Genomic DNA, 27,820 nt, shown 5'->3' with positions numbered 1-27,820 from the left:
CCACCCATCATTCAACGGCAACCGAGAGTCGCCTCCCCCGGCTGCCATCACTAACGACAGCAATGAATGGGCATCGCCCACGGGGACTGCATCGAGGGCACAGCGCGTGGCTTGGGGAAGCACTTGAAGAACGCTGCTCCGTTGACTCCTTCCACACTCTTCCTGGCACTCGTCGCCCCCGCCAGGAAGCAGTCGGCACCCTGGATGGAAGTTTTGGCCTCGTGGATGGGGTCTGCCCTCCGTTTTCCCCTCCGTGGTCCTCTTGGGTTGAGCTTCTCCCTTCCCGCAACCCGCCAGGAGAGCAAACCATTGACTAAGCATTTTGTACAGCTTCCTTGCGAGGGGGTGGATTTGTTTCAAGTAGCAAATCATTTCCTGTGTTCTTTTGATCTCCGTCTCCCCATCCGAGCGCCCGAGCCTTCCTGGCTTGGCTCCTTCTTCGAGGAATTCCCATCCCAAGCCCGGGGCTCTAAGCTGCCACTTTGGTGGGTGAGCCACCCAGAGGGGTCCTCGGCCAGTGACCCCCGGTTCGTCTCGGGCTTTCTGAAACGAGGAGGGGCTCTCTCCCAGATGGACGCAGTCCCTGCCGTCTGGCCCACCACCCTGCCTCCACCTTGGTCAGGTGCCCGCAGCGGCTGGCTGGGTGACTGTCCCAGCCACATGCTGTCGTTGACAGAGTGACAAAAAATGAAAGTCGAAGTGGCTTGCAGATGCGTGGAGCGGTGGGGGCACACCTTAGAGCCAGCCTGGGCTCTCTCTTTACGTGTGTGTTAGGAGGCTGCTGGGTCTAGACCCACGATAGTGACGGTCTCCTGAACCCTGTCACCGCAGTCATCGCCAGACCTCAGCCTCACCAGGTGGTGACGCGGCTGGCGGCAGGGTGTCCCCTGCCATACTTGCTTGGAAGGCTTCCGGGAGTGGTGTGGCCCTGCCGGGCCTCACCGCCTCCTGTTTCTGTGATCGCCACAGCCAGACATGCAGGGACACTGCCACGACACCATCACTGCCCCCCATCGCCCACTGGACACAGCTTCTGGCCGCAGCTGTGGACTCAGAGTGGCCGAGCCCGCAGACCCTCTGAGGTTCGGAGAGTTTCCCGGAACACCTTCCCTATCACCACTGACTTCCAAATATGACATGTGTGGGAACTGAGGCCCAGAGAGGGGAAGTGGCTTGCCCAAGGCCACACAGGAAGATGAGGGACCAAGATGAGCTGGAAACTGGCTCTCTAAGCCCTGACAAAGGGGTATGTCCTTGTCCCCTGCAGATACTGTGTGGTCCCTCAGGGTCATCCTCTGTCCTTTGTTACTGCTCCCTCCTTGGTCCCCTATCACCATCCTGGCATCCTGGCACCACCCGATGTGAACTTGGACCCTGGTGAAGGATGCTGGGGCATCTGAGCTGCAGAGAGGGACCCCCCAAAGGGTCCTCTGTGCCCCTCCCCCTGGCCCCACCTTCTGATGGTGGCCCTGGGGCACCTCCACCTGGGTGGTTGCTCCCCACCCCTGCACTCGAGGGCCCGGCCTTGAAGGACTTACCATGGTGAAGGTGTGCCACCCCTGGGGAGCGCCCGAATGGGTCGTGGCGGGGGTCCAGGCTCAGGGCGTTCTGGGGGGCGGCTCGGGCATGGCCCTGCTCCTGCTCCTGCACCGGACTCCTAGCCTAGTTCCTCTTACAACAGCCCCCCCTCCCACTTCCTTTGGCGGGAGGGGCCTCTGCTACAGGGGAGGAGGGACGCTGGGCCCCAGGGCGGGGAGAAAGCTCCAGCAGCAGAGGCAGGGCTGCTTGGGGCTCAGCCTGGAGGGAGAGGTCAAGGGTGGCCGCAGCTGGCGGGCCCCAGAAGGCCCCTTCTCCAACTGCGGGGACAGGGGCTGCGGCTGACAGCACGCAGGCCAGCTGGCTGCAGGACTGACTGTTCTTCCAGGGGGGCGTCAGGGACCTTTTGGGAGGCCCCGGCCTCTTTAGAACCACTTCAGAGGTGTGTCCGTTCGGGCATCTCCGAGCAAACTCCCGCTTCCAGGGCCGCCCCTGCCGCTCCCTCCTCCAGAAAGGCCTTGGGGGGCCACGTGTGTCCGTGTCACGAGGAGTGCAGGAGTACCAGGAGCCGCGGGCAGCTCTTAGGGTCCCAGACTTTGGATGTCAGCTCCGGATTTAACAACCCATCGGGTGGTGCCAGATTTAACAACCTGCTACTTCAGGGGCGCCCCACTTTCTTATAAAATGGGGGGCGCTGGCTCTCACCCCAGGGCCTGGCACACACAGGGTCCCATCAGGTGTTGGCTCACCTCCTGGTCTCCCCTTGACATTTAGGACATGGCAGTTCGGAGAGGTCGGCGCCTCCCGGCCAGGAGGAGGAGGAGGTGGAGGCCGAGGCGGGCGACCCTGGGAGCCTGCGCTCCTGGCGGTAACACAGCATCGTGCTTCGAGGCCGGCAAGCCGCAGCGTCCCCTAGTGGCCACACCTGGGCAGGAGCGAGTTTCTCCCGGAATCGCCCGCACAGGCGGGGGGCGCTGGGTAATCTCAGCGGTGCCTCCAGGCACCTGCGGACAAGCAGGCAGGTGGACCTTCTCCTTGCCGGAGGCTTCAGAGGGGGGTTCTGCAAGGAGGTGACGCTTGGGCCGACGCCGAAGGGTGAGTCGGAGTTAACCGGCTGAAAAGGGAAGGGGAGGGACCACCTGGCGGAGGAAGCAGGTCTAGCAAAGGCCCGGAGATGGGAAGCCGGCGGGAGATTGAGGAACTTCGGGGAGGCCTGGGAGGCCGCGTGCGGCTGGGCGGGAGCGAGCCCCGGGCCTGGGGACGTGGTGGCCGGGATGGCAGGTGCCTGACCGGGTAGCTCTGAGCGCCTCCTTGAGAAGCTGTAAAATCACTGGGCTCTGGTCTGTGCTGGTAAAAGGCCCCTTTGGACTGATGGGGGCCACCTGCGAGGGGCCGCGGCCGCATCCATTCGGTGGCGGGGACGGAATGTGAACAGACATATTGACGCTCGGAAGTCTACACAAGACAGAACTTTATTGATGGAGGGCTTCCTGGCGAGGGGTGTGTGGGCCCCAGGGCAGGGCCTGTAGCACCATGATGGGGGCGCCTGGATGTCGGGGTCCCCCTGGGGCAGGCAGGACAGAGGTTGGGGTGGATCTTGCCAGCTCTGCCTCACCCCTGTAGCTGGTCTGGTCAGGGGGAGGGGGTCAGGGAGGCGCTGCTAATCCCCCTCCCCCATGGCAGACATAGACCCCCCCCCCCTCCCCCCAGCTCAGAGCGGAGGGATAGGGCAGTGCTGGGGGCAGGACACCGGCAGACCCCCTCCCCACCCCCACTCTTCACAGTACATATTCCGGTCAAAGGGGGGGCAGTATTGGGGGCTCCCTAGGGGTGGGTGAAAAGGGCGCTAGGGCGAACAGTTGTTCCCTCCTCAAACCCACCCTGGAGGGGGTCTCACTATGAACTGGGAGAGGGGATGAGGAGGGGCCCTGGGGGTGGCCAGCCCCTCTCCACCCCCCAGCCAGGGGCCCTGCAGGGGTTCCCAATAAATAACTTCCGGCTTCGTCTCACCCAGCTCCCGCCCCCTCGGGCTCCTTCAGGCTGGCCAGCTGCAGGCATGGTCCCCTCCAGCCGGCGCCCAGCTGTGGCTCCGGGGCCCGCGCGCCCCCTAGCGGCCCTGGCAGGTTTTGCAGCACATCTGGCGGAAGTAGGCTCTGCTGCAGAACTGAAATTTGAGCACCAGGGGGCAGTAGGCGACCTTGTTCACATCCTTGCACTCTGGAGGGGGCGGGAGAACGGGGTCGGGGTGGGGAGGGGGGAAGGGAGGGATCAGATCTCAGCGCCCCTTCCCTGAGGGGCGCGTCCGCAGCCCGCACAGGGCTTCCTGGCTTCCCTGTGCCTCAGTTTCGACCCCTCTCGGAGGGAGCTTGTAACTATGAAACTCAAGGCGGGGCTTCTAACTATGTGATTAGGCTTTTGGAGGATTTTGAGAGAGTGCGCCGGGTCTGGGAGTATTCCCTTTCAGTTATCCTTTTGGTCCAACCGGGGCTGCCATCCTTCCACGTTTCCCTTTGTGACAGACTGAGGGTTTTGAACTCCAGAGGAGTCACTTCTTTTCTGGGTGTTGGTGTATTTTGTGTTCACGGCAATCCGCCGTCTGATCGGGACTGATGCGGGCTCCCACTTGGGCAGTGATGTACGGTGGGGCCTGGTGCTTAACAAAGGGCTTCGCGGGGCTTGTTTTATTCCATCTCCCTCGCGCAGCCCTCCCCCCCCCAAGTGAATCTAGTATTGACCCCCCTTGACAGATTAGAAAACCAAGGCACAGAGAAGGAAGCTCAATCCAGTTTGGTTCTAGTGCCCGGAGGAAGTGATCTATTGCTCTGTATGGAAAATACTTAGGTAGAAAAAAAAATGGACGTATTTAAAGCAGTGGTTCTCAAGGGAATGCTATTTTGCCCCCCAGAGGACATTTGGCCGAATCTGGAGACATTTCTGGTTGTCACTACGGGGAGTGGGGGAGGGGGGGCGGCGGCGGCGGCGGGTGCAGGAGCGCTATTGGCATCCCGCAGATACAAGTCAGGAACGTTGCTGAATATCCTGCAATGCATAGGGCGCCCCCTCGAATTATCTGGCCCCAAACATCAATCGTGCCCGAGGTTGAGAAATTCTGACTTAAAAAAAAAAAAAAAAAAGGCAGCTAATGGGACAAGTGGAGATGAACAGGGTGAAGGCCATGGAGGTGGGCTGGGGGAATGGCCCGAGTCTGGGGGCCCAGAAGGATCAGGTGCCTAAAAAGCTAGGCACGCAGTGGCAGTTCGTACATGTTTGCAGGGAGGGGTGGTGCAGGACGGCCTGGAGGGGACAGAGAAAGGCACTTCGGTGGTTGCAGAAGCTCCGGGCCAAAGGTCAGGACCCCTACGCTCTCCTGTGGCTTCCTCCGCACCGGGCCCTCCCGCCGCCCCTCGGCCTCCCGCCCCACATACCTTCGGGGCCGTCCCCGGGGGGCGCGCTGTCGCACTTGGCTTCGCACTGCTGCGTGGCGGGGGGCCGCAGGGCCTCGGCGCACTCGCGTGACGGCTGCCCCGTGTGGCTGGAGCAGCGCACCGCCCTCTGTTGCTGCCCGAGGCCGCACTGTGCGGAGCACTGCGGGGAGTCGCCGCTGAGCCTGGGCAGGCCGGGCCCCCCGGCGGCCCCCGCCCCCGCCCCCCAGGGCGCAGACCTACCTCGCCCCACTCGCCCGCCACCCAGCGAGCTGGGGGGCAGCGGCGCAAGTTGCAGCGCATGGTGGCCGGCGGCTTGGCCGCGGGCGGGCAGTGCCCGGGGGGCAGCGTGGCGCGGTGGTCTGAGCTCTTGCAAAGGACGACGCGGTGGCGGAGGCCTGGCCCGCAGCTGGGGGTGCACTGCAGTTGGAGAGGGGGTTTCGTGCTCACGGGCGCTCCAGTCCCCGCACGCACCGGGGTGGGGAGGATGGTCGTCCGGAGGGAGGCGAGGAGGGGTCCGGCTAACCTCGGGCCAGTCTGGAGGGGGCGCTCTGGGCCCAGCAGGAGGGGCTCGTGACCGCGCAGCGGTGCCTCGGTGGGCACCCCGATGTGGGCCCCCCGGTCCCTACCCCCCGCTGCGCAGCTAGCGGGAAGGGGCGGCTGACCTCTGACCAGTCCAGGGCCGCCCACTCCGGCGGGCAAGCGGGGCCCTGGCAGGCCTCCAGCACTGGCGGGCGCGGCTGCGGGCACGCGCTGTCGTCCAGCGCCTTCTCCTCGGCGGCCGACACGCGGCGCTGGCACACGACGGAGCGGCTGCGCACGCCCGCATCACAGCTGCGGCTGCAGCGCGACCAGTTCCCCACCACCCAGCTGTGGGGAGGGGGCGGGTCTGAGAGAGCGTGCGGGGCGGGGCTCCCCGAGGGCGGGGTGCCGGCCTATCCCCCTCCTCCCCCATAACCGGCATCTTAACTGGCACGGGGGGGGGTGCCTGCTGCTTGAAATATTATCCCGCGCTGGGGGGATCGTCGCCCTGGACCCGCGCTGCGCCTGGGGACGTGCATCACCCCGGCGGACGTGATCACCTGGACCCGGCTAAGGGGCATCAGGGGTCCGACCCCACCCTGGGGAGCACTGCCACCCCCACCCCCCTCCAGTCCTGGGAGCACACGCTCCTCTGCTCTGAGGAGCACTGCCCGCCCCGCTCTTGTCGCCCTGCGCCCTGGCGGGCACTCACTCGGGTGGGCAGGGCTCTGTGTTGCAGGCGCGCTGCCTCTTGGGCAGTTTGCTGTGGGCGCTGCAGTGGTGGGGGGCCACGGCCGAGCTGTCCAGCTGATTGCGGCACTCCACGGCCTGCACCTGGCTGCCTGGGGGTGGGCGAGAGACCCGCTCAGCCCTGCCACGACCAGAAGGTCAGCCCAGGTGACCCGGGCCCGCCCCTGAGCCCACCCCGACCTCACCGCCGGCACACTGGGCGGAGCACTTGGTCCAGGGTGCATAGTGCCAGGAGTAGGGGGGCAGTGCATCCCGGGCGATGGGCGCGTTGAAACGGTAGCGGAGGGCCGCCAGCTCTGTCCGGGCCAGCACCTGAGGCGGGGGAGGGGGCCATCACGTGGAAGCCAAGCTCTAGTCCCCACAGGGAGGCTAAGGTCTTCCTGCACCTGGCTCCCACTGTCGTTACCATGACGATGAGAGACGCATTTATAGGTCCCAGGGCTTCCAGGCTCTGTGTCTGATCTGGCCCCTGTCGCAGCTGAAAGGTGGTCCCAGCCAGGGGCAGGCGGTGCGGCTGGGGGGTCCCGGGCAGCCCCTCCAGCAGCAGGGACTCCTGGTCCCCCTTCAGGGCTAGGGGGACAGCACAGGGGTCAGACCCCCAGCCACGCTGACCCCCTCCTGACCCCCCAGTCCGCGTCCCTCCACCTCCAGCTCACCCAGGTGACTGAGGGAAAGGTTCAGGTCCTGGATGAAGATGTGGACGGAGCCTTTGGGGATCCAGACGACTTCCTCATACCCTGCACGGTGGAGCTGAGAGGTCGCCCACTTGGCCCTTCCCCCACACCTGCCTACCTCCCCCGTTCCTGGCCCCTGATGACAACAGCTAACCACTGCTGCGCTAAGTGCTCACAGGGACCTTCCAGGGCATCCCCGGCTCCGGGCCTGTGAAGCGGATGTGTTGTCACACCCATTTTACAGATGACGAGACTGAGAGGCTCAGAGAAGCTAGGCAACGCACCCAGGTTTGACCGCTAGGAACTGGCTGGGCTGGGGTTTGAACCCAGACTTTCCTGCCTCTCTGACCACCACAGTGGCCTGGTCCACCCCCTCCCCCTCAAGCATGCAGCAGGGCTGGCTATGGGCACAGGGAAGGGGGCACCTTGGAGGCCCCGACCCACACGGCGACACGGCGATTTTAACAGCTGGAGTTAGGTTCGCAGTGGGCCCCACCACCTACGCCCCGGGCCCCTCCCTGTCCCCTGGACCCTACACTTGGGCCTCACTGTGTGTTTGCTTCCAGAAGCCCCTGCTCCCATCCCCCCACCTCCTCCCTGGGGTCTCTCTTCTGCCCAAGGTCGGGAAGCATAGTCAAGTTCACCACAGCCTGCAGATGTCCCTCCCCTAGTTAGCCTTTTCCTCTAGCACGGTGTCCCTCAGCCCCCTGGCTCAGACCATGGAGAGGGGTCAACCCCCCACTGCCCCAGACCCGGCGCCAGGCCCCCAGGGTGGGGGGAGGGGAAAGGTTTAGGTCGCTGACCTTCTCCTCACGTTAACTGCCAAGGCTTAGGCACCAGAGCCCAAGCTGGTCCCCGACCCTGATGTGAGGCATTGCTCTGCCCCCGGGACTTTTTGGGGTCCCCACGGGGCCCCTGGCTGCTGTGACGGGGCCGGTGCTGCCCCCCTGGCCCCCCTGCGTCGCCAAGTGGGGAGAAGGAGGGGGAACGGAGATCTCTCACCGGCTGCAGGCGAAGCTGGGCTGAAGACCCCCTCAATGGTTTCGCAGGCACTGCCGTCACCACCACAGACCCTGCACTTGTCCTCCCTCAGGTCGGAGCCCAGGACTCGGTCACAGCCCACGTGCTGGGGAGGGGGGTGGGGCGGGGGTGGGAGTGTCAGCGAGCCCCGCCTCCCTGCCTCCACCCCTCCGTTCCCTTGCCCTCTCTCCACCTCTGGGAGTCCCCTCCACCTTGCACTCGCCGCTGACGCAAATGTCCACCGTGTCTGGGCGGCAGGGCGTCCCGTCCACCACGGCTGCCGCCCTCTCGGTGTAGAAGTTGAAGCCTTCGGCCAGGCACGTGAGTGAGCAGGCCTTCACGCCCCCTGGGGGGGCACAGCCCCGTCAGACCCCGAGGGCCTGACCCCCTCGCTCCCTGGGGGAGCTCCACAGGGGACTCCCCGCTTGCTCCCTGGGGGCGGCGAGGCATAGGTGGACCCCAGACCCGACAAGGACGGGCAGGTTGGGCAGAGAGTTGGGGTTCCCTGCGTCCAGCTGAGGAACTACTGAGCCACATCCTGGGCTCTGGGGCCCCTTGGGTGAAGGGGGTGCTCTGGGCAGCCCCCCCACCCCACCCCAATGCTGTATCCACCTGCTGCTGTCCTCCACTGCCCCACGGCCTCCTGAGGTCCTCACTCACCTCCTCGGTATGTCTTCCATGTGTAGAATTTTCCACGGAAGGGGACACTGTCAAATTCAGAACACTGCATTTCCCTGAAGTCCTGAGAGCCTGGGGGACAGTCCTGGGGGCGAGAGAGGAGAGAGGGAGGGAGGCCAGCTGTGGGGGGGATGCAGTTAGGGCACAGGCTCAAGGCCAGAGGCCTGATGCTCAGAGCAGGGATGGGTTGGAGGGGTGAGGCTGAAGGCAGAGAGGCCAGGGAGGAGGCTGTGGAGGGCCAGGTGAGACTGGTCAGTGGCCTGGGCTAGGCCTGGAGCTGGAGGGATGGGGACGTCTGAGATGGAGCAGGTGACTTATTAGAGCACGGGGCCAGCTGGGGACGATGGCTGGGTTTCTGGTTTCAGACCATGAGGCCTTTCTTGAGACAGCAGGCCTAGAAAGGAGCAAGGGGCACTCCTTATGAGGTGTGTGTGTGTGTGTGTGTGTGTGTGTGTATGTGTGTGTGCATGCGCGCGCGTGGACTCCCTGGAGACACGAGCCCCTCCAGGTGGAACTGGGAAGGCCACCCACCCCTCACTCCAAAGCTTTCCCTGACCTCTGAGCCCTCCTCTCCCCCCACCACCCTGCAGTGAGTCCTGTGCTTACTGGGTGTGTACATAGAAGACTCATTTACAGCCAGGAGGCCCAACCAGCCATGGGGACCGCCCCAGCGTTTAACAAAGGGGCAGCAGTGGAGAAAAGGAGACAGAAGGTGTAGCCCGAGAGGCGGGGGGTACAGGGCACGGGTGATGCGGGCAAGGCAGGAGTTTTGGACCGGGACCGAGGCACCTGGTTAGAAGGGTGTGCAAGCAGAGGACCCCAGTGTGGCCACTGGGTTTGGTGACAGGGGTGGGTTGGCTTGGGGAATTTGGGCTTTGAAGGGAGGGGGCGAGGCTCGCCATAGCTGGTGGAGGTTGTGGGGGTCAAGCAACTTCAAGGTGGGAGACTCATCTGCTGAGAAATGGAAGGAGCTAGACGCTTGCAGGGCGTGCTGGGCCGGGTGGGCACCGGGGCCCAGGGGCAGGTGTAGGGAGGGCAGGACAGGGCGCGGCTAGCCGCCGCAGGGTCCCGAAGAGACGGCAGGTGCCCGGCTGAGGCTCGTCCGAAGCTGATTCATGCCCCTTTTCCAAGCGTAAGAGGGGCCGCGGATACCCGGCCTGGGGTCCTGGGGAAACTCACGTCGGTGTTGCAGGAGCGGTGCCGCCGTCTCTCACCCAGGCAGTACTTGCCCCCGATCGTTGGCCTGGAAGGGGGAGGGGGACAGAGGGGATACCGGGCAGGGGGAGACAGACGGCGGGGCCCGCCCCAATCTCCCTTTCCGAAAGGTCCTAAGGTCTGACCTGGGGCTGTCGCAATGACGGCTGGAGGAGGACACGCCGCCGCCGCACGTCCGGCTGCAGTCGCCCCACGGGGTCCACGGGCCCCAAGCCCCGTCCACGCCCTCCGGCCGCGACCCGAAGGGGACGCACACTCTCTTGTAGCACCACTGAGGAGAGGAGGGGGAGGCGGAGGGGGTGAGTCCGGATCCCGAGATCCCGGCGCTCCTTCCTGCCCCGCCCCTCCCCCCAGCCGGGGGTCTCAGCACCCCTGGGAGGGGACGGAAGGAGGAGGGTGGAAGTCTGAGGACCCCGACGCAGGCAGCGCAGGGGCGTCGCCTCCGCAGACGGCCACCGTCAGGAGGTGAAACTAGCTTGGGACCCAAGCGGCGGGAGACGGGGCGGGGCCTGCGGGCAGTGGGCGGGGCCAGAGCGAAGGAAAACTGGAACCGCGGCGCGGCGGGCGTGGCTCGGGGCAGGGGGCGGGGCCGGCGGGCGGCCTCGGCCGCGCTCACCCCCTTGTCGATGGTGTGCGTCTGGCACAGCGTGCCCTCGGCGGCTGGAATGCTGTTGGTGATGCATCGGTTGCTCTTGCTCAGACACCACAGCTCGCTGCAGACCTCCTGCGGGCCAAGGCGCCCGCTCAGGCTCGCCCCCCGCCCTCCTCCCTCTGGCAGCCCGCCCGCCAGGCGGCGACCCGCTCTCTGCCGCCTAGCAGTGGGGCCCCGGCGCTCCTTTGCTGGGTCTCAAGGAGCCTTCTTGAATCCTCCTGTGGGGCATGGCCTGAGACCGCCTCTCTGCCTCGTGGGCCGCACTTATCCAACGTCCGTGTGTGCCATCAACTCCCTTACGCATTATCACCCCTGTTTCACTGAGAAAACCAAGGCTCAGACAGGTAAAGTCACTTGCTAGGGATCACACAGCCCCTGAGGGGCAGCCTGGGTTCTAACCCAGACCTTTGATGGACGGGTCTGTGATCCATTCACCCTGGTGCCTCCTGAGTTTCCAGAAGGAAACTTGGGACCTGCTGATGAAGCAGCCCCTGGGAAAACAGCAATTCTGAAAACTCAGGCCTGGGAGACGGCTCAGGTCAAAGGCCTCGTTTCTGAGTTTTTCTAGCTGGTGGTCCTCCTCGTTGCCCCCACCCACACTGGGGAAGCTCCCAAAGCCTTTAATCTGTGGGAGGCTGGGGGGGGGGCGGGCAGGGCAGGGCAGGGCAGGGGGAAAGGCCAGGCTGGATCTGGGTGGGACGTTCCTTTACCTCCCTCACTGAAAAATCTGCCCACCTTCTTGTCTGAGTCCTGCTGGGGCTGGGCCAGTCCCAGGAAGTCACTCTGACCCTTTAGGTTAATATCCTTGGACAAACCCCAACGGGTTCAAGTGTGGCCAAATCTCTGACCCTCTAGCCTATGTCCTGCCCCACCTCCCAGGGTCTTCCCTCCCAACACCCAAGAAGTGAAGATCCTTTGGTCTCCTTTTTACTAATTATGTGTCATTTCCTCTCTGAACCGAACGCTTTCAAGTTTTGAAGGTTTGGGATTGGACCAATCACTGGCTACAGCAGGGTCCCTTGTCTGGGTCAGCCTCTGGGAGACACCTGCACACATATGAGAAGTTCAGAAGGTTTTTCTCAAATCTGCTCCCTCAAACGTCCTCCAGAGTCCCTGCCTTCTGCCCCTTCAGGGCACACATCTCAGCTAAAAACTCAGCCTGGATTTCTGGCTTCACTTGGCTTGCGTCCTCCTGGCCATTTGTAAAAAAAAAGATCACATGCCCCAGGGCCCCTCGGGACACCTCTTAAAGAGAGCAGGCTGTTCCAGCCCTGCTTTTCCTCCTGTCCACAAGGAGGCGCTGTGGTGCACATGCATGAGCGGGGGTAGGGGTGGGGGGGCACTCTGGGAGACAGCGGCTCCGCCCCCCACTTGCAGCACATGCCCCTCTTTGGGCCTCAGTTTCCTCATCTACAACAGAGGCCTTGCCTACCTAAAAGGGAGAGGCATGTGGCAGGGTAGATATGAAAGGGATTGCATAAATTCCCTGATGTTGTGTAACAAGGACCACAGCTATCTCTAGACTAGGCTCAAGGCCCAGCCCTTTACACGTTAGCCAAGTTACATGTAGTCAATACTTTCCCCCTTTGCCAGGGGCGCCGGGAAGATGATCCTTGGAAAAATAAAAGGAAGAATCAATTCAACATACAGCCAGCACCCATCCACGCTCCATATTCTGGCACCTCCTCCCCTCCCCTACCTCCTTGTGACATTTGGAGTCACAGAGAGACCTGGATTCGAATCCTGACTCTGACGTGTTCTCGAACTGTGACTTTGGGCAAGGCACCCTCCCTACTCCCCAGTCCCTTCATCTGTCACGTGGGATCGTCAAGAGTTTCAACGAGATGATACGTATCACACGCTTAGCACATAGCGAGTGCTCAGTAAGCGGCAGGCATTGTCATCATTGTTAGGACACCTGGGATAGGCAGATGCCCTAGGGTAGCTTCCAGATTCTTTAGAAATTCATTAAGGGTGCTGTCCTTAACAGCCAAGTTGGGGGTGGGGGTGGGCAAGAGTCACTTTACCAGCTGCCTGTTCTTGTGTTGAGTGAACATGACCTTAGCTTGGCCATGTCAACTCTCACCTCTGGAGTCTTGAGGAAGCCAGCAGGCCTCCAGTTTCTTGGGGGCAGCTGGGAGCGGGACCCCCAGCTTGCTCGTCCATGACAGGACGGGGCTCTGGAAGTCGATCTAAACCTCACAAAGAGTGAGGGGGTTGGTCAGGAGGCTCAGGCTCGTCCAGCCAAGGGTCAGGGCCAGGCGATCGTGTGAACCAGTTGTTGGGGGGGATGTGGGGAGTGCAGACAGGGTGGTGTCCTTGGAAGGCTCTGTCTGGTTCTTTGCCGAGTGGGGAAGATGGTCCATCCCCAAGGAACTGTTTCCACCCAGTTTGGATGTCTGGTTAAAAATGGCCCAGGGAGGGGGCTTGGGGCGTTAGTTCTGCTAAAGCCACAGGTGGCCTGATATGCTGGACAGAAGGTAATGCCCAGGCTCTCCCTGGCCCCGCCCCCCCAAAATCAGGGGGTCTGGAGGACCAGGAGATCCCATTCTCCACCCCAGTCATTGCTGGAGAGCATGTGACCTTCGCACACCCGTGCACCTCTTCTCCCCCAGCCCCCAAGGGGGCTCACCCCCTTCCCGGCTCTCCCACCCCCTGCGGCCCCTCCCTTCCCAGGAAGGAAAGCAGGAAGGCTCTCTCTACCCCGTATTTACACTGACGCGATTTGACTCCATGTTGGAAGCGGCACTGTTCATCCGCGTCGTAGGCCTGGCCGGGTGCTACGGTCGGGTACACGAAGTCCTGTCTGGGGGGCCGGTTGTTCAGGCACAGCCCCAGGCCTGAGCTGTGGTGAGAAGAAAGCAGCTGTCACGTTAGGGGGCTGCAGCCGAAGAGCTCAGGGAACCCACCCAGCTGGGGGCGCGGGTCCCGGGGAGCAGCCCTGCAGGGAACGGCCCCCCCACCCCTCGGAGGCACTCTGGTTTCCAGACCCTTCCCCCGCCCCCGCGAGCCTGAGTATGGACAGGCGGGCGGGCACGTCCTCACTCCAGAAAGCTGGTGATGTAGTCGCGGCTGCAGGACGACCACACGAAAGGGTTGGTCTTCATGGTGATGTGGGCGGCCATGAGCTTTGCTGGGTCCTGGCCACGGGCCCCGCAGCTGTTCCCCACGCCGTCGTGGTTCATGCCAAACCTGGGGAGAGCAGGGTCGGCTCTGCGGGCGCCCCGGGAGCCCGCCCCGCAGTCCCCGTGCTCCCCCTGCCGCGTCCCCCGGCCTCACGTGTGTCCGATCTCGTGGGCGATGGTGAAGGCCGTGGCCAGGCCAATGTCCTCGTTGATACTGCAGCTCCTCTCCCGCTCGCACATCCCGCCCACGGGTGCCAGGCCTGCGCAACGGGCACGCGGGGCGGGGCTGGGCTCAGGCTGCGGTGACGGGCCCGGCCACCCTGCCGGCTGCCCTCTCCCCCCTCCCCCCACCGGGGCCGGGGTCAGCCGGTCCCCTGCCTTCACGGGCGCCTGCCAGCCCAGGGGGCGTAAGTACCTAGCGTGCCGCACGGTTTGTTCTTGTAGATGCAGATGTCGTGGCTGTGGAGGGAGAGCGGGGCGGTGAGGGGCTGGGCTGCCTCCCTGAGCCCTGCTGGTGCCACCATGACCATCTGGGGCGGCTCACTTCTGCCTGCCTCTCGCCCCGAGCCTCGTGCTCTGCCCCCAGCCGACCTTGGGGATGCCGGGGGTGCGCGAGCGACTGGCTGACCGCAGGAATGAGACGGCGAGTGAATGGGTGCACCTGTGCCCACCTGGCCCACTGGCCCTGCGCCTCCCCCCACCCCCCCCCCCCCCCCGCTCTCAGGTCCCCAGCAGCCCCTCCCCGCCCCTGGCGCCCCACTGGAGTGGCCGAAGCTTCCCAGCCTCTCCCGTCTCCCGGCAGGCGTGCCCCCTGCTTGGACCTGGACGGTCCCCGGGACCGCTTGCTCCCCCGGCCCACGTCCTGGAGCCCTCCCCGCCCCCCTCACCGCGTGATGAGCACCGCTGTGTCATGGTTGGCCACACCGTTCTCCGGAATGGCGTTGCCATGGCCGCTGCGGTTCACGATGGATTTCTGCCACTTACAGAAGCTGTCCAGGGACTTCCCGGCGTGGTGGGTGATCTCCAGGGTGGGCTGCGGGCAGACAGAGTGAGGTGCATGGGCGCCAGCCGCGCTGGGGGGGGGGCAGGCAGCGCTGGTGTGCAGGGGTGGGGGTGGGGGGGTGCGGGGCCCGCGCACCTGGTCCTCCGTGAGCAGGATGAGGCGTGTCACCAGGATATTAACGATGTTTCCCAGACTCGAGTCCTGGAAAAGTTTGGCAACCTGACCTCCAAGAAACAAGAGAGACCGAGTCTTAAGAGGGGCTCAGAGCAGAAGACAAAAGGCAAGACAGTGACGGTAGCTGTCTTTTGTCACTGTGTGCCGGGCGTCAGGCTAAGCCTCCCGCGTACGTCTTCGCACGGGTAGGTACTGCGCTCCTTCCCGTTTTACAGAGGGGCAGACTGACACGCAGAGAGCTGGCAGGTGCCCCAGGTGGGATTCGGGTCTGGGTAAGCCCGCCTACACAGCACGGTTGCTTATCGGTACATTTCTTCCTGACCCACCCCCATTCAGCTCATCCCTGCCCACCCCGCAGCAGCCCTGCACATCTGGCCTCATTCCACCGCCGTCTAAAGGTACCAATCTGAGCATCACCACAAGCAGGGGGCAGGAAGCGTTGGAGACAGTGACCAGGGAGGGGGAGGGAGTGCCCGGGGGTGAGTGGGCCACACGGCGCAGTGATCTTGGAGCCTGGGGCATGCCTGTCCCACGTGGAAACCTCCAGAAACCCTGGCAGGCTTTAGGTAACTTTGACAGCCCAAGGGGGGTGCGGCAGGGCGAGGGCAAAACGTGGCAGCATCATACACGGTGTCGGGTCAACACGCTGGGCCCTCTGTCTGTCTGCTGAACCTTCTCTCCTCCCTTTTTGCTTCAGGGAAACAACAGTGCCACGTGTCAGGCTCTTACCGCGTGCCAAATGCTCCGTCTGGCTTCTCTCCCCACCCCCACCCCCCGCCCCCGCCTCTTACCCTCTGTGGTAGATGCCATTATAACAGTATTTTACAAAGGCGGAAACGGAGGCTCAGGGAGATCCGGGGGCCCGACCGAGATCTGGTATGGGCAGCGGGTATACCTGAGTGTGGGTCAGTGAGGTGACCTGTATGGAGTTACAGGCAGGTGCTTGTAGGAGAGTTCCGCACGCGTACAGGTGCGGGCCCGTGTGTGTGTGCTGCTAACCTCGACAGGTATGGGCAAGCCGTGTCCTTATTTTATTTTACTTTTGAGAGAGAGGGTGCAAGTGGGTGAGGGGCAGAGAGAGAGAGAAAGAGACAGAAGAGGGGGAGAGAGAGAAGCGGGGCTCGTGTTTTACCCAAAGCGCGGCTTGAGCTCACCCTATGTGGGACTCAAACTCACAAACTGTGAGATCGTGACCTGAGCCGGTCAGATGCTTAACCGACTGAGCCACCCAGGCGCCCTGTGTCCTTATTTTGTATAGGAGACGCTTATACAGCACCTACCGCGTGCCAAGCGCTGTTCTAAATACGTTTATCGATTCACTGCGAGCACCTTAGCCTCGTGAAGTAGGTACTATTACCAGCCCCATTTTACAGATGGGTAAACCAAGGCACAGAAGTGAAGTAACTTGTCCAAGCTAAAAAGGAGCGGAGTTGAGATTTCGGCCCCGGCCCGCAGGCTTTCGAGTCCACGCTCCCGGCCGCAGAGCTTGGCTGTTTCCCCCCATTCCTTGCCACACGTGCGTGGGCCTCCTTTCCCACTCTGCCCCCCTCCATTCCGGTTCCCTGGCCTCAGGTCGGGGCTAGTGGGTGGAATGGCGAGACCCCTTTTCCTGCCCCCCCCGCGGGCTGGCTCCAGGTCTCGGGGCCCCACGCCCAGGGAGGGGGAGGCACTTACAATGTTCATGATGGCCAGCACGTACTGTTCCACGTCTCGGCGCCCGTGGTAGGCCACCATCATCTTGTCAGCCACCACCAGGGTCTCCACGTAGCGCTCTCGGCTGACCGAGCGCTTCAGGCCTGGCTGGCCACGCTCTGTTTCATTCCCCAGGGGCCTGGCAGGTGGCGGCTTCAGGGTGCGCAGCCACCATGGCCGCCCCTTCCACGGCTTCTCGTCTGGATGGACAACTTCTGGTCAATCCGCTGCCTGCCCTTACTGGCCAGCCACCTGTCTGATGGCTCATCTGCCCAACTGGCCGCCAGACCCCTCATTCTTCGGCTACTGGGTGTTCTGGTTGTACAAGGTCTGGTTCTACAGTGTGTCTGTTGCCCAGACGTCTGGTTGTACAAGGAAGGGACTGCCCCACTGCCCACTGGCTGGCCAAAGAGCTGTCCCCTAACAGCCAGCATGACCGTATGACTTCCTGACAATTCTGTTGCCCAAACGTGTGTGTGTGTGTGTGTGTGTGTGTGTGTAGACGCCTGCCTCAGCAGCGGAACTGTGTGCTTGCAGGACTTTGTGACCTTCCAACCGTGCCCCATTCTCAGCATCGCACAGCCCAAGCGCCCCATGGTCTTACTGCCCAACCGGATCCAGTGCAACCGTCTCACGGGCCGCCCGGCTGTGAAACCACCCGCTTTTCTGTTTGTACAACTGACTGCGGTTGTACGTCTGCCACAGTGTCCTACTCCCAGACTGTCAGATGGTGTACCTCATTTAATGTCCCCGGGCTCTGCCTTTGTCCCCACGGCAACCTGTTTTTCTAGCTGTACAATTGCCCTGGTTGATATCTGTCTCATCCAGTTTTCTTGCCTTCCCATTCCCTGACCCTCTGATCTAGAACTGCCCTCCTGAAAGTCTGGCTGTACATCGGACCTTCTGAACGGTGTTTTTGCTGTGCAATGGCTCAAGTATCTGCAACCACCCGGCCGCTGAACTGTCTGATTGCACAGGAATCCCGGAGGTGGAGGGTTTTACACCTGAGCACCTGTCTGGCTGTCCAGCTGCCTGTGTCACTCACTCACTGCTGGACCATCAGACTATGGCAGTGATAGATGGGCTGTTTCACCACCCTACCGTCCTGCGGTCTGGCTGTCTGCCATTTCTCCCCGCATGTAGCTACCTGCTGACCTTCTGCAGGGAGAGACACTCCTGCCTACCTCTGCCTTCAGGCAAAGATGTGCAGCCCCTCTGCCCACCCCCAGAAAGACAGGTGTACCTCTCACTCCACAGGCTGTGTCCAGGTGGGGGTGACGCAGAGAGGAGCGCTTGTATACCACATGGGGGCCACTCTCCTCTGGGCCCTGGGTTCCTTTGGGCCCAACTTGCAGGGGCTCGATCAAGTATTCTTCTTCATCTGCCACAATGAGGCCATGCTAGGGGTTGGGGAGTGGGCAGAGGGCTTGGATCAGATTTTGCTCCCAGGACCCATGGGGCCCTATCTCTGTCTTTATGATTTCATTCCTTCCATCTTACTGGGGTTCTGTTGCTTCTCGTTTTTCAGCTTCTTGAGGTGGATGTTCAGTTTATTAATTTTCAGCTTGACCCCCAAGGCTATACATTCTCCTCTAAGTTCAGCTTTGGCTGCGTCCTAAAAAAATAACTAATCCTTTTGATGAGCTCAAAATGCTTTCAAAATATCCACCGTGATTCCTTCTCTGACCTCTACACGGGAATGTTTTTCTGAACTCCCAAACTTGTGGGCATTTCTCCCTGCTTCCCAGAACCCTCCGCTCACCAGGCCCCCACAGGTGCTGATGGCCACACGGGAGCTGCCGGCCTGGCCCTGCAAGTGGCCGGCGTAGAGGCAGTGGGGCCGGGCAGCCCTCTGCCAGGCCAGGCCCTCCCGTGTCCAGTACTCCACGGAGACGTGCCCTGCTAGAAGGCGGGGGCTGCGGGTCAGGTTCAGCAGGAAGTGGGTGCTGGGTGCAGCCACCTTGTAGAAGAGGCGGGACTCTGCGGCTGGCCCTGTGCCCCGACGCTGCCTCCGGGGGGGCGGGGGCGAGAAGGCCAGCAGTGCCCCATTATGGTCCACTCGAGTGGGGAATGCGATCTCATAGCTCTCCAGACTGGACAGGAACTCATCTGTGGGCGAGGGTCAGAGGCTTGGGGTGAGCCTTGGGAATGACCCGTGTCTTGGCTGCTTGGCTACAGGGCCTTCCCCGCATTGACTGCCATCCCAGCCCCACTGACCCTTCCTCAGCTCCTTTTTCCCTCCCCACTGTCGCCCCTGGACCACCCCTACCTTGAGACCGGAAGGCATGTAGGACTTCGAATGTGAGGCCCAGCCCCAGGGTGAGGACCCAGCGGAGGATATGGCAGGCGGGAGCCATAGAGGCCACGTGTCCACATGTCTCTCTCCAGCCCCGGCTGCCGGCAGCCCCCACAGCACCGCCTCCCCTGTTCACAGCCTGGGCAGCATCACTGGGCTCCTGGGAGGGAGGAGTTGGGTCGGGGGGGCGGGTGCCTGGTCCCACTGCCCAGTGTAGCCAGTGCCAGGGCCCCTCACTCCCAGCCCCAAGGATGCCCAAGACATCTTCTCATTCAGAAGTCCCCCTGTCCCCACCCTCCTCTTCCTCCCTGTACTATTAGGATTCACAGGGATTTCGACTTTGTGAGCATCTACGAGGTGCCAGCTATTGGCCTGAACGTTTTTGCACCATTTCACTTCATTTCCACAATAATCCTGAGGATTCCTTCCCTGGGTAAGGACTACGTATGATATGGAGGCTGTCCTTGCCCACCGTGGGGCTCGGTCTCCTGGGAGTGACCGAATAGGGAGAGTTCAGATTGTGACAAGTTCTCTAGGAGAAAGAACGAGGAGGCTCAGAAGCAGGGGTGTGGAGGATGAGCAGAAACTCATCCAGTGAAGGGACAGGAGAAGGCGCCCCAGACGGAGGAACAGCAGGGGCAAAGGCCCCGAGGCAGGGAGGAGCTGGGTGTGGACCCAGGACCACAATGGCTAGCCCGGCTGGGGTGTCTGGGCAGAGTGCCCGAAGGGGAGGGTGCAGGAAGGCAGTGAGGAGAGGCTGGCGTGGGACTCGCTTGAAGGCTGTGTAGGTCAGTGGGCATTTTCAGCCCAGATTAAAGCGGAGGCCAGTGCTTGGCTCCCCCTACTAATCCTGTCCGAGCTCAGCCCTACCATTAGATCCCCTGCCATGGGTAGCACTTTCCACCCCACCAGCAGGGCTGGGTACTGCTACAGGTGGCCTCTGTTCCTGTGACCTCTCTTCTAACCCTGTATTTCCAGCCTGGCCCCTGGTTCTGCTCCTTCGCCTTTCAGATTCTTCTTTCTGGAAGCTCTAGGCCTGCCCGGCAGGTCTCAGTTTCTCTGGCATCGGCCCCGGGCCAGCTTGCTGCACACAGACACCACCAGGGGCCACTACCCTGTGCCAAACCGTCCTCCCCACTCCCGCCTCCACCCTCCTCCTCCTCCTCTCTGCAGTTTCCCCCTTAATCACACACTGTCTTGTTTTCTTTGCAGCCTGGCCAAGTCTGAGAGTCGGTCCCCAAACAGGGCAGTTCAGCACGCGAGGGAGGGAGCCAGGTTTATCAACAAGATGCAGACTCAGAAGGTGACATTACCCGCTTTTGCTTGTACCCCTCCAGCAATGGGGAGTTCACGCCAAGATACTCTGGGACCCTCCTGCTCCCTTCGGCTGGGCAGGTGATTACCCCTTGTTCGTTTGTTTGTTTTTACCTTTTGGGGGCTTCGGTTGATGGCGTGGTATCAGACACCTGTGCGTGAGCCTCTCTGGGCCTCAGTGCCTCTTCTTCGGTGCCTGGACAGGGAGGGGGCAGTGAGGGGGGGGCCGCTGGGCTCGGTGGGAAGTTCAGGGGGGGCCGAGAACACTCTGCCCTTCTCCCTGACCCTGGTGAACCTCCCCTGGGAGGATGTGATCATCCTTCAGGTCCTGGTCCCCCACCAAAGCTCCCTCCTCCCCCCTGTCCCTACCTCCTCTAGCTTTCTGTCCCCTAGTCCATCCTGGAGACCCTAACCAGCTCTGATTAAATCCCTTCCTGGGTCGAGTTGCCCTGACCTCCTCCTGTTTTAACCCCCCCCACCCCACCCCCCACCCCCATCATGCCAAGGTGGCAGCGTTTTGATTGCAAGTGAGGCTGGAAGCCCCTTCCCCCAATCCTGTCCCTCTCCTCCTTTCCTGCACCGCCACGCCTGCTGTGGAATCTTCTCCCGCAGCGGCTCGGTGGCTCTGGTCTTGGCTGCAGTGCCTTTGAGTCTCTCCTGCTACCCATCCCTGAAGTCCTCACCGCTGTCCTCTGGGGCTGGGCCCCTCCTCCCAAAGACCTCACAGCCTCCCTCACGCTCTGCTGGGGCATGGGGGACGGTGTGGAAGGACCCATGGGTGAGGATGGGGGGTGTGGAGGGGCGGGGTCTGACGGGGAGGGCTCACAGGCGTCTGCCAGGGCAGGGCAGGGCAGGGCAGAGCATCCGGGCCAGTGGCCCAGCCTGCAGGGTGGTGTAGGGAGGTGTGACCTGCCCGGGGCACTGGGGGTGTCAGGAACAGGTCAGTGGGTCTGGGGGAGAGAATGACGCCGGTGCCCCAGAGGTTAGGGCGTTCCAGGGCCCGTGCCTGGCTGGGGGCAGCAGCGGGGGGATCTACACTGTGATGTGTGCATGACTGTGTGTGTGTGTGTGTGTGTGTGTGTGTGTGTAACCGTGTAAGTGGACCGTACGTACGTATGTGGCTTGGTGTGCGGTGGTGTGTGTGCCCATGTGACCCCGTGTGTGGCCGTGTGTGTACCCGTGTGCGCGCGCACGCACACGGGCGCGTGCCCAGGCCTGGCCATTCCTCCCAGCCCCTCCTTCCAGAAGGCAGGAGGGAGGCGGCCAGCGCGGGCCGGTGCCAGCGCCGGAGGAGGAAAGGCCGCGCGGAAGCGGCCGGGAGACAGCGGAGGCTCCATCCCATCCCATCCCAGCGATGCGGGATGGACCCGCCGCTCCGCACCCAGAGCTCCGGGGGCCGCGCCGGGCAGACCCGGCCGCTCCGTGGGGGCCAAGGCCGAGGCCGCCCGGGCAGAGGCCTCCTCCGGGCGCTGCACATCTGGCTGGGCGGGAGGCAGACCCTGCCGGGAGAGCAGACAAAGGCCCGCCCGCGGCCTGCGGGAGGAGGGGGCCGGCGCCCCGGCGGGTGCCCCTCACCCAGCCACTAATTAAAGGCCCTGAGCCCGAGGGGCTGGAGGCGCTCGGAGACAGACGGCTGTGGCCTCGGTGACCGACGCAAGGGAAGTGGGAGGTGCCGCTCCCACACCCAGACACAAACACACACACTGGCGAGCGACGCGCACACTCGAGGGTGGCCACACCTGCGCAGCCGGGGACCAACAACCGGACACCGCGGACCCACAAAGGACTCCCGTCCCCACACACAGCGGCGCCCTCGGAACCCGCACCCGGAGGCGAACACACAAGACACGCAGCCACACGCTCCCCGGACCTATGGGCACACTCACGCACACGCTCATTCACACACGCAAGACAGCCCGGAGACGAACGCACACTCGGGCCTACGCACACCTACACGTACACACTCGTTCACGCACTCACGCCAGACAAGGGACGAACTCACAGAGTCCCACAGAACGACATTCACCCCAAGTGCACTCCCATCCGGGCACTTACACACTTGTTACACTCAGACACACCCGGAGACGGCACGGAGACACGCGCACACTCACTGGACGTTTACATCCACAGCGGACATGAAGCTACGTGCACACAACGGCTTACACACACACCTATGCACACGCACAACACCCCTTACGATGGGTCACACGCAGACTCAAACACACCCAGACACTCCGGGGCATTTTCATGCAGACACGCGCATGCACACTCACCGCATTCACACATACGTGGATGCCCACACACACACACACACACACACAGGCAGGCGCCCGCACGACCTCGGGGTCGCACACACTTTGGGACGCCGCACGCCGACACAAGCGCCGAGGCTGGACGGTCCAACCGGCCCGGGCCCGCAGCCGTCCCCGCCCGACGCGGACGCGCAAGGTCACCCCCCCCCTCCCCCGCCGCCGCGCCCCGGCCCCCTCCCCCCGGGCGCCCGCCGGGGCCCGCGGAGCCCGCTCCCCGCCGCGCCGCCCGCGCCTTTACCTGCGGCCGCCCGCCCGCCCGGGCCTCCGTCCGCCGTCTCCGCCGCCGTCTCGCCGCCCTGCGCAGGAAGGGAGGGAGCGAGCGCGGCGGCGTGGCCGGGGGAGGGGGCGCGGGGAAGGCACTTCCTGAGCCGCCTGCCAGGGTTATAAAAAACCCCCAAACCGCGCGAGGCCAGAACCCCGCCCGCCGCCGCCGCCGCCCGGCCTGGGCCGCGGGCTGGACCCGAGCCAGGGACCCGGGAGCTCGGGCGGCCCCGCCCGGACCGGCCCCGCCTTGGGGGCTGGAGGGGGGGGAGGCCGGGGTGGGAAACGGCGGCGGGCGGGGAGAGGGGCTGCGGTGGGGGCGGGGAGAGTAAGGTGGCAGGTGGGGGAGGGGAGAGAGGCGGGGTGGGGGAGGGGAGGGAGGAAGAATTGGGTAGGGGTAAGGGGAAAAGGAGAGAGAGGAGGAGGGGTGGGGGGAGGGGAGATTGAATGGAAAGAGGCGGGAGGAGGTGGGGGATGGAGGAGGAGGCACCGTCGCGCGTGGGGGGTACGGGGAAGGCATGGGGAGCCGAGGGGAGGGGGGAGCCGGGAGGAGGGGTGGGGGAGGGGAGAGCCCACTCCGTCGCCGGCACCGCCAGCATCGACAACAGCTGTTATTTATTGAGGGCTAGTCCTGCTCAAACAAGCATTTATTGGGCACCACCCGTGTGCCAGGCACGGTGCCCGGGGCGGCTGGATAAATGTCAGCCCGCCCCTGCCCTCCCGGAGCTCCCCTCTGGGGGCTTGACCTGCCCTGGGCCTGGCTGGTTCCATTTCACAGAAGAAAAAACTGAGGTCAGAGACGGGGAGGGTGAAAGTTTGATGGGAGCAGGGCCCCAGTGAGTTGCTTTCACCCCTGGGTGAGTTCTCCATCGATGTGGAGCTAGCACATGAATGGGGCTGACCTGCACAGTCAGGGCAGGAGTGAAAATGCACACCGAGGCGTGGCCGGTTGCCCCAGAGGCCTTTGGGTGCCTGGCCAGGGGTTAGTGCTGCCGGGGGCGGCAGGGCAGTGACCCCCAAACTCTCAGTTCCAAGGCATTTTCCAGGCCTGACCCCAGGGAACTAGGCAGACCCTGGCCTGGCCTGGCCTGGCCTGGCCTTGCCCTTGGCCCTCTCTGAGTCTTGGTTTCCTGATCCCCACCGGGTGGCTAATGGCAACCTTACAGGCGGCTGGGAGAGGGATTCATTCAACAGCGAACATTTGTTTCTTTTGTCCTGAATTTGGGATGTGAGGTCAGGGCTCGTGCATACAGCAGGTACTCCATAAATACCAGACGCTTCCTGGAGCTCCTATGAGATTGGAGAACTCTGCTGGCTCCACCTCTGCCCCATTCTCACCCCTGGCCAGACCAGAGGGACAGGCCACCCTTGGGTTGGCTACCCACTCCCCCAGCCAAGGAACCAGTCCCAGTAAGCCAGCTTGGGTCTCGGTCTTCAGTCCCCTGCACTACCGGAGGACCCCCCTCCCCGGAGCCCACCCTGAGCTGCCTTCCATTTCCCCCTTTGTCCATCAGAGACGTGGCCGCCTTGCCCTCCTCACTTTGCTCTGATGCTGCAAAGCTCTCACCTTCAGCCCCACGGGCTGCTGCAGCCACCGAGCCACAGTCCCCAGTCTGCACTGGGTGGCCACCAGACAGCACTGGGAATTTCAGGGCTGCTTTGAGTCAGGAGCTCCCAGGCTCTGCCACTTACTAGCTATAAACCTCTTCTAATGATTCGGTGAAACTGGTTCTTTTGCCTCAGTTCCTCCTTCCTACCAAGCTGCAGCCCCAGATGTCCCTTGGGGTCTCTCCCTCTCCCCTCTGGGTGGGGTCTGGATAGGGCATGTGACTGGGCCCTAAGCCACTCCCACATCCCCCAATGTCCTGGTCTCAAGGATTGATTGGGGGATGGGTTTGCCCCGGCTTTTGCAGGGAATCCTGGGGGACAGACTTTTGAGCACTCATTGAGCACCATGTTGTGCCGGGTGGTGGCCCAGGTACTGGGGACACACGGTCGGGAACAACAACATGGCACCCTCACTGAGGTCACCATTCTGCCTCTTCTGCGTGATAGTGCCGTGGCCACTCCACCTTGTTCTTGAAGTTTCGGCTCAAATGTCCCCCCCCCCCAGTGAGGCCAGCTCCTCCCCCACCCCCACCCCTACCCCCACCCCCCACTTCAAGATTACACCCACACCTTCTTTCCCCTTCCCTTGGTTTAGTTTACTCCAGAGTCACTGCCTGACATTGTGGAATACACATTGTCATTGGTTCTCTCTCCTTGACCAGAATGTCAGCTCTGAGGGAAGAGCATTTTGTCTGTGTGGCCCACAGCAGTGTCCCCAGTGCCTAGAACAGGGTCTGGCACTCAGGCACCACTCAGGATCAGAATAAACAGGGAGCCAGCCAGAGGCTTCCGGTGCAGGTGGCATGGACATTTGCGGTTTGGATGTTAAGAAGGAGGCTCAGGGGGTTGAAGGCGTCCTAGGAGGGAAACACAGCAAGTGCAAAGGCTGCTAGTGTCCCAAAAGCACATTCTCTTTTGACTTAAACCAGCTTGGACTGACTCAAAAAAAAAAATTTTTTTTTTTTTCCTGACTTAGAACCTTTAGAATGCAGAGCGCTGTAGTGCGCTGGGAAGGGTGCAGTACTCAGCGCTGCCACAGGAGGGCCTGCCGGAATCCGGACGCTGTGGGGGGGGGACTGGGGACATCGGAAATGAGGCTGTGACACGATGCTGGAGCGCTTGCTTTGAGGCCTGTTTTAAGTTCACATCAGCCCAGTGAGGTAGGCACCGTTATCATCCCCATGTCCCAAATTTGAAAACTGAGGCACAGAAAGGCTGAGTAACTTGCTCAAGGGTTGCTCAGCTCCCGGTGGTAGAACCAGAAAAGAACCACCAAGATAAGCCATTCAGAGGGAAGGCAGGGTGGCCCTGGGATCGTTGCGCTGAGGGTGGGGGGACCCCTTTCCCAGGGGCCGGAGCCCCCATCTCTAGCCCCTCCGCTAGATGTTTTCCCAGCTGTGGAGTTGGTGTCCCCTTAAATATTGAGATGAATCTCGCTTCCCCCAGGCCAGGTGAAATTGACATCCCCCCCATCTCTCCCACTTAGGGGGTCAGGGAGGACGCCCTGCGGTGGGGGAAGCCACGTTTAATGGCAGATGGGAGGGATGAGTAGGAGTCAGGCAGTGGGAGAGGTGAGGAAGAGAGTTTCGGGGCACGTCATGGCCATGCCGTATTTCCCTGGGATTCCTCCCGTGTCTGGAGTGAATATTTGCTCAAACTCCGCGAGGCAGGGCAGAGGGGGGAAAGACACTGTGTCTGGTCGCTTATGCGTGGAATCTAAAAAAACCAAACTCGTAGAAGCAGACACAAGAATGGTGGTTACCAGGGGCACCTGGGTGGCTTAGTCGGTTGAGCGTCTGACTCTTGATTTCGGCTCAGGTCATGATCTCCTGATTCTGGGGTTCGAGCCCCGCATCAGGCTCTGTGCTCTCTCTTTCTCTCTCAAAATAAATAAACTTAAAAAAAAAAAAAAGAATAGTGATTACCAGGGGTTGTGGGGTGGGGGCGACGGGGAGATGTTGGTCAAAGGACACCAAATCCAGTTAGAGAGTCAGTTCTTTGGATCTAACGTTCGGTGTGGTGACTATAGTTAACAACGCGGTATTATATTCTTCAAAGAAATGCTAACCGCCTGCGGGTGCTAACGGGACTGTCGCGTATAAGTGCACCGGATGTGTACATCGTATGCCTTAAATTTACACGGTCTTGTACATCAATTATATTTCAATAAAACTGGGGAGAAAAGGTAAAACAAAAACCCAACCCCCGCCCAGCAAATGCAACGCGGGCCTCCCACCCTCCCTCTCCAGGGCCCTGAGGATTCCTCCCTCCCGCCCCCACCCCTTGGCCCCCATTCTAGCACAGGGCACAGAAGGGTCTCCGATTCCCCCCCCCCCGCCCCCAGCTTTGGGGCCTGCTGTTGGGAACATCACTCTTGATCTCAGAGGGATGGTCTGAGGGCTGGCCTCAGTTTCCCTTTTGCTGCTGGGCCAGACGAGCCTCAGCCGTCCCCCTCTGGCCCTCCCAGAGCACACGGCCAGCGACTTTCCTCCAGCCCGGCACTTTGTGACATAGACTTCAAATGCGGCGCCTCTCTTGTCCTGCCCCACCCCGACGCGTCCAGGTGAGTGGCTGGCCTCCAGCCTTTTGCTCTTTCAGCCACCATGGCCACCTCAGAGGTCTCGGGGGTGCCTGGCAGAGGATCAATAAAATCCCCCCTCACCCTCAAGTGAGAAACCCCAGTGGGTTGTGACCTCCTAACATTTTGTCCGTGTGTATGTGACGGGGGGTGGTGAGTGAGCAGGGGGCTCTCAGGCTGGGGATGTGGCTTCGGCAAAGCCCAAGTTGGCTTCTTGGGTTCTTCTTCTAGAACAAGCTGTCTCTTAGCATTGGCGATCATCTCCCTTTCCCCGGGGGAAGTCATGCCCAGATGGAACGGCACCCTGCCTTCTCCAGGGCGGCCCAGGTCTGGCAGAGGGGGCCCGAGTGTCAACTGGGAGTCAGGAAGCCGCTGGGGAGAGCCAGGTGGGACAGGGGCACCTAGGATGGGTGGGGTCCAGCTGGAGAGAGAAGCAGATGTGGGGGAAGTCCCAGGGGGTGAGGCCTCTGCTCCAGAGGATGGACCAAGGGGTGGCATCCAGGGGACACCAAGACCCCAAGGGACACCTGGTCCCTGGGCTTCTGCTGGGCCCCACCAGGGTTGTATCCTGAGCCCTAGGGAGCAGAGAGTCGTCTTCTCGAAAGCAAACGTGTTCTCTGGCCCTTAGACCCCGCGAATACCGGGATGCGTCAACGGGACTGTGGATGTGAAGAACAGAATGCTGATGATCCCCAGGAGGGTCTGAAGGTTAATGGGGGACCGGAGAGATGAAGCCGGGAGCCTCCCGCCTTCTGCTGTGTGTCCCTGGCAAGTTGCTTGGCCTCTCTGAGCCTCGTTTCGTGCATCTGTTGAGTGTGAATGCAAATACTGGTGCTCAATAGGTTCTTAGCTCCCGGCTGTTGGATGAGAGGCTGGGAGAGGTGTTGCAGGTGGAGTCTCGGCGGGCAGGGGAACCGCTCAAGACCAATTCTGTTGCTCTCTTCTTGGCCAGGACATGTAGCACACAGTAGGTGCCTCATAAAACCTT

The 27,820-nt window shown here is 62.4% G+C and overlaps 2 protein-coding genes across 11 annotated transcripts in view; both read right to left on the bottom strand.

Moving 5' to 3' along the window:
- The window catches only part of MYO1F (myosin IF), a 34,202-nt gene extending 32,535 nt beyond the window's left edge, over positions 1-1,667 (bottom strand). The window contains exon 1 of the mRNA XM_047094509.1: positions 1,539-1,667. Within this exon, the coding sequence (XP_046950465.1) occupies positions 1,539-1,541 (3 nt within the window). The 5' untranslated portion in view covers positions 1,542-1,667. The remainder of the gene's footprint in view (positions 1-1,538) is intronic.
- Positions 1,668-2,990: 1,323 nt separating this feature from the next.
- On the bottom strand, positions 2,991-18,827 carry ADAMTS10 (ADAM metallopeptidase with thrombospondin type 1 motif 10). 10 transcript variants are annotated; one of them, XM_047094510.1, is made up of 24 exons: positions 18,733-18,827; positions 18,226-18,572; positions 17,707-17,863; positions 16,446-16,663; positions 14,733-14,816; positions 14,482-14,627; positions 14,010-14,053; positions 13,749-13,854; positions 13,515-13,661; positions 13,173-13,314; positions 10,434-10,541; positions 9,943-10,088; positions 9,782-9,845; positions 8,585-8,687; positions 8,137-8,270; positions 7,907-8,030; positions 6,887-6,967; positions 6,637-6,800; positions 6,416-6,542; positions 6,193-6,322; positions 5,624-5,828; positions 5,202-5,378; positions 4,962-5,121; positions 3,446-3,700 (listed from the first exon to the last, which is right to left on the bottom strand). In XM_047094510.1, exons 1-24 carry the CDS (start codon positions 18,818-18,820, stop codon positions 3,543-3,545), a joined length of 3,360 nt encoding a protein of 1,119 aa, XP_046950466.1. In that variant the 5' UTR covers positions 18,821-18,827; the 3' UTR covers positions 3,446-3,542. The 10 variants fall into 10 exon arrangements, with proteins under 10 accessions (XP_046950468.1, XP_046950470.1, XP_046950466.1 ...); XM_047094513.1 differs by having other exon boundaries at positions 3,545-3,700; positions 6,411-6,542; XM_047094511.1 differs by having other exon boundaries at positions 3,545-3,753.
- Positions 18,828-27,820: the final 8,993 nt, after the last annotated feature.

The sequence above is a fragment of the Lynx rufus genome, unplaced genomic scaffold (genome assembly GCF_022079265.1).
Source record: "Lynx rufus isolate CCGP_SWC_20201006 ecotype Redwood Valley unplaced genomic scaffold, mLynRuf1.p SCAF_4, whole genome shotgun sequence".
Lineage (NCBI taxonomy): Eukaryota > Metazoa > Chordata > Mammalia > Carnivora > Felidae > Lynx > Lynx rufus.
The sequence above is the reverse complement of the archived record's forward strand: the minus strand, read 5'-3'. Positions and strand labels throughout refer to the sequence as shown.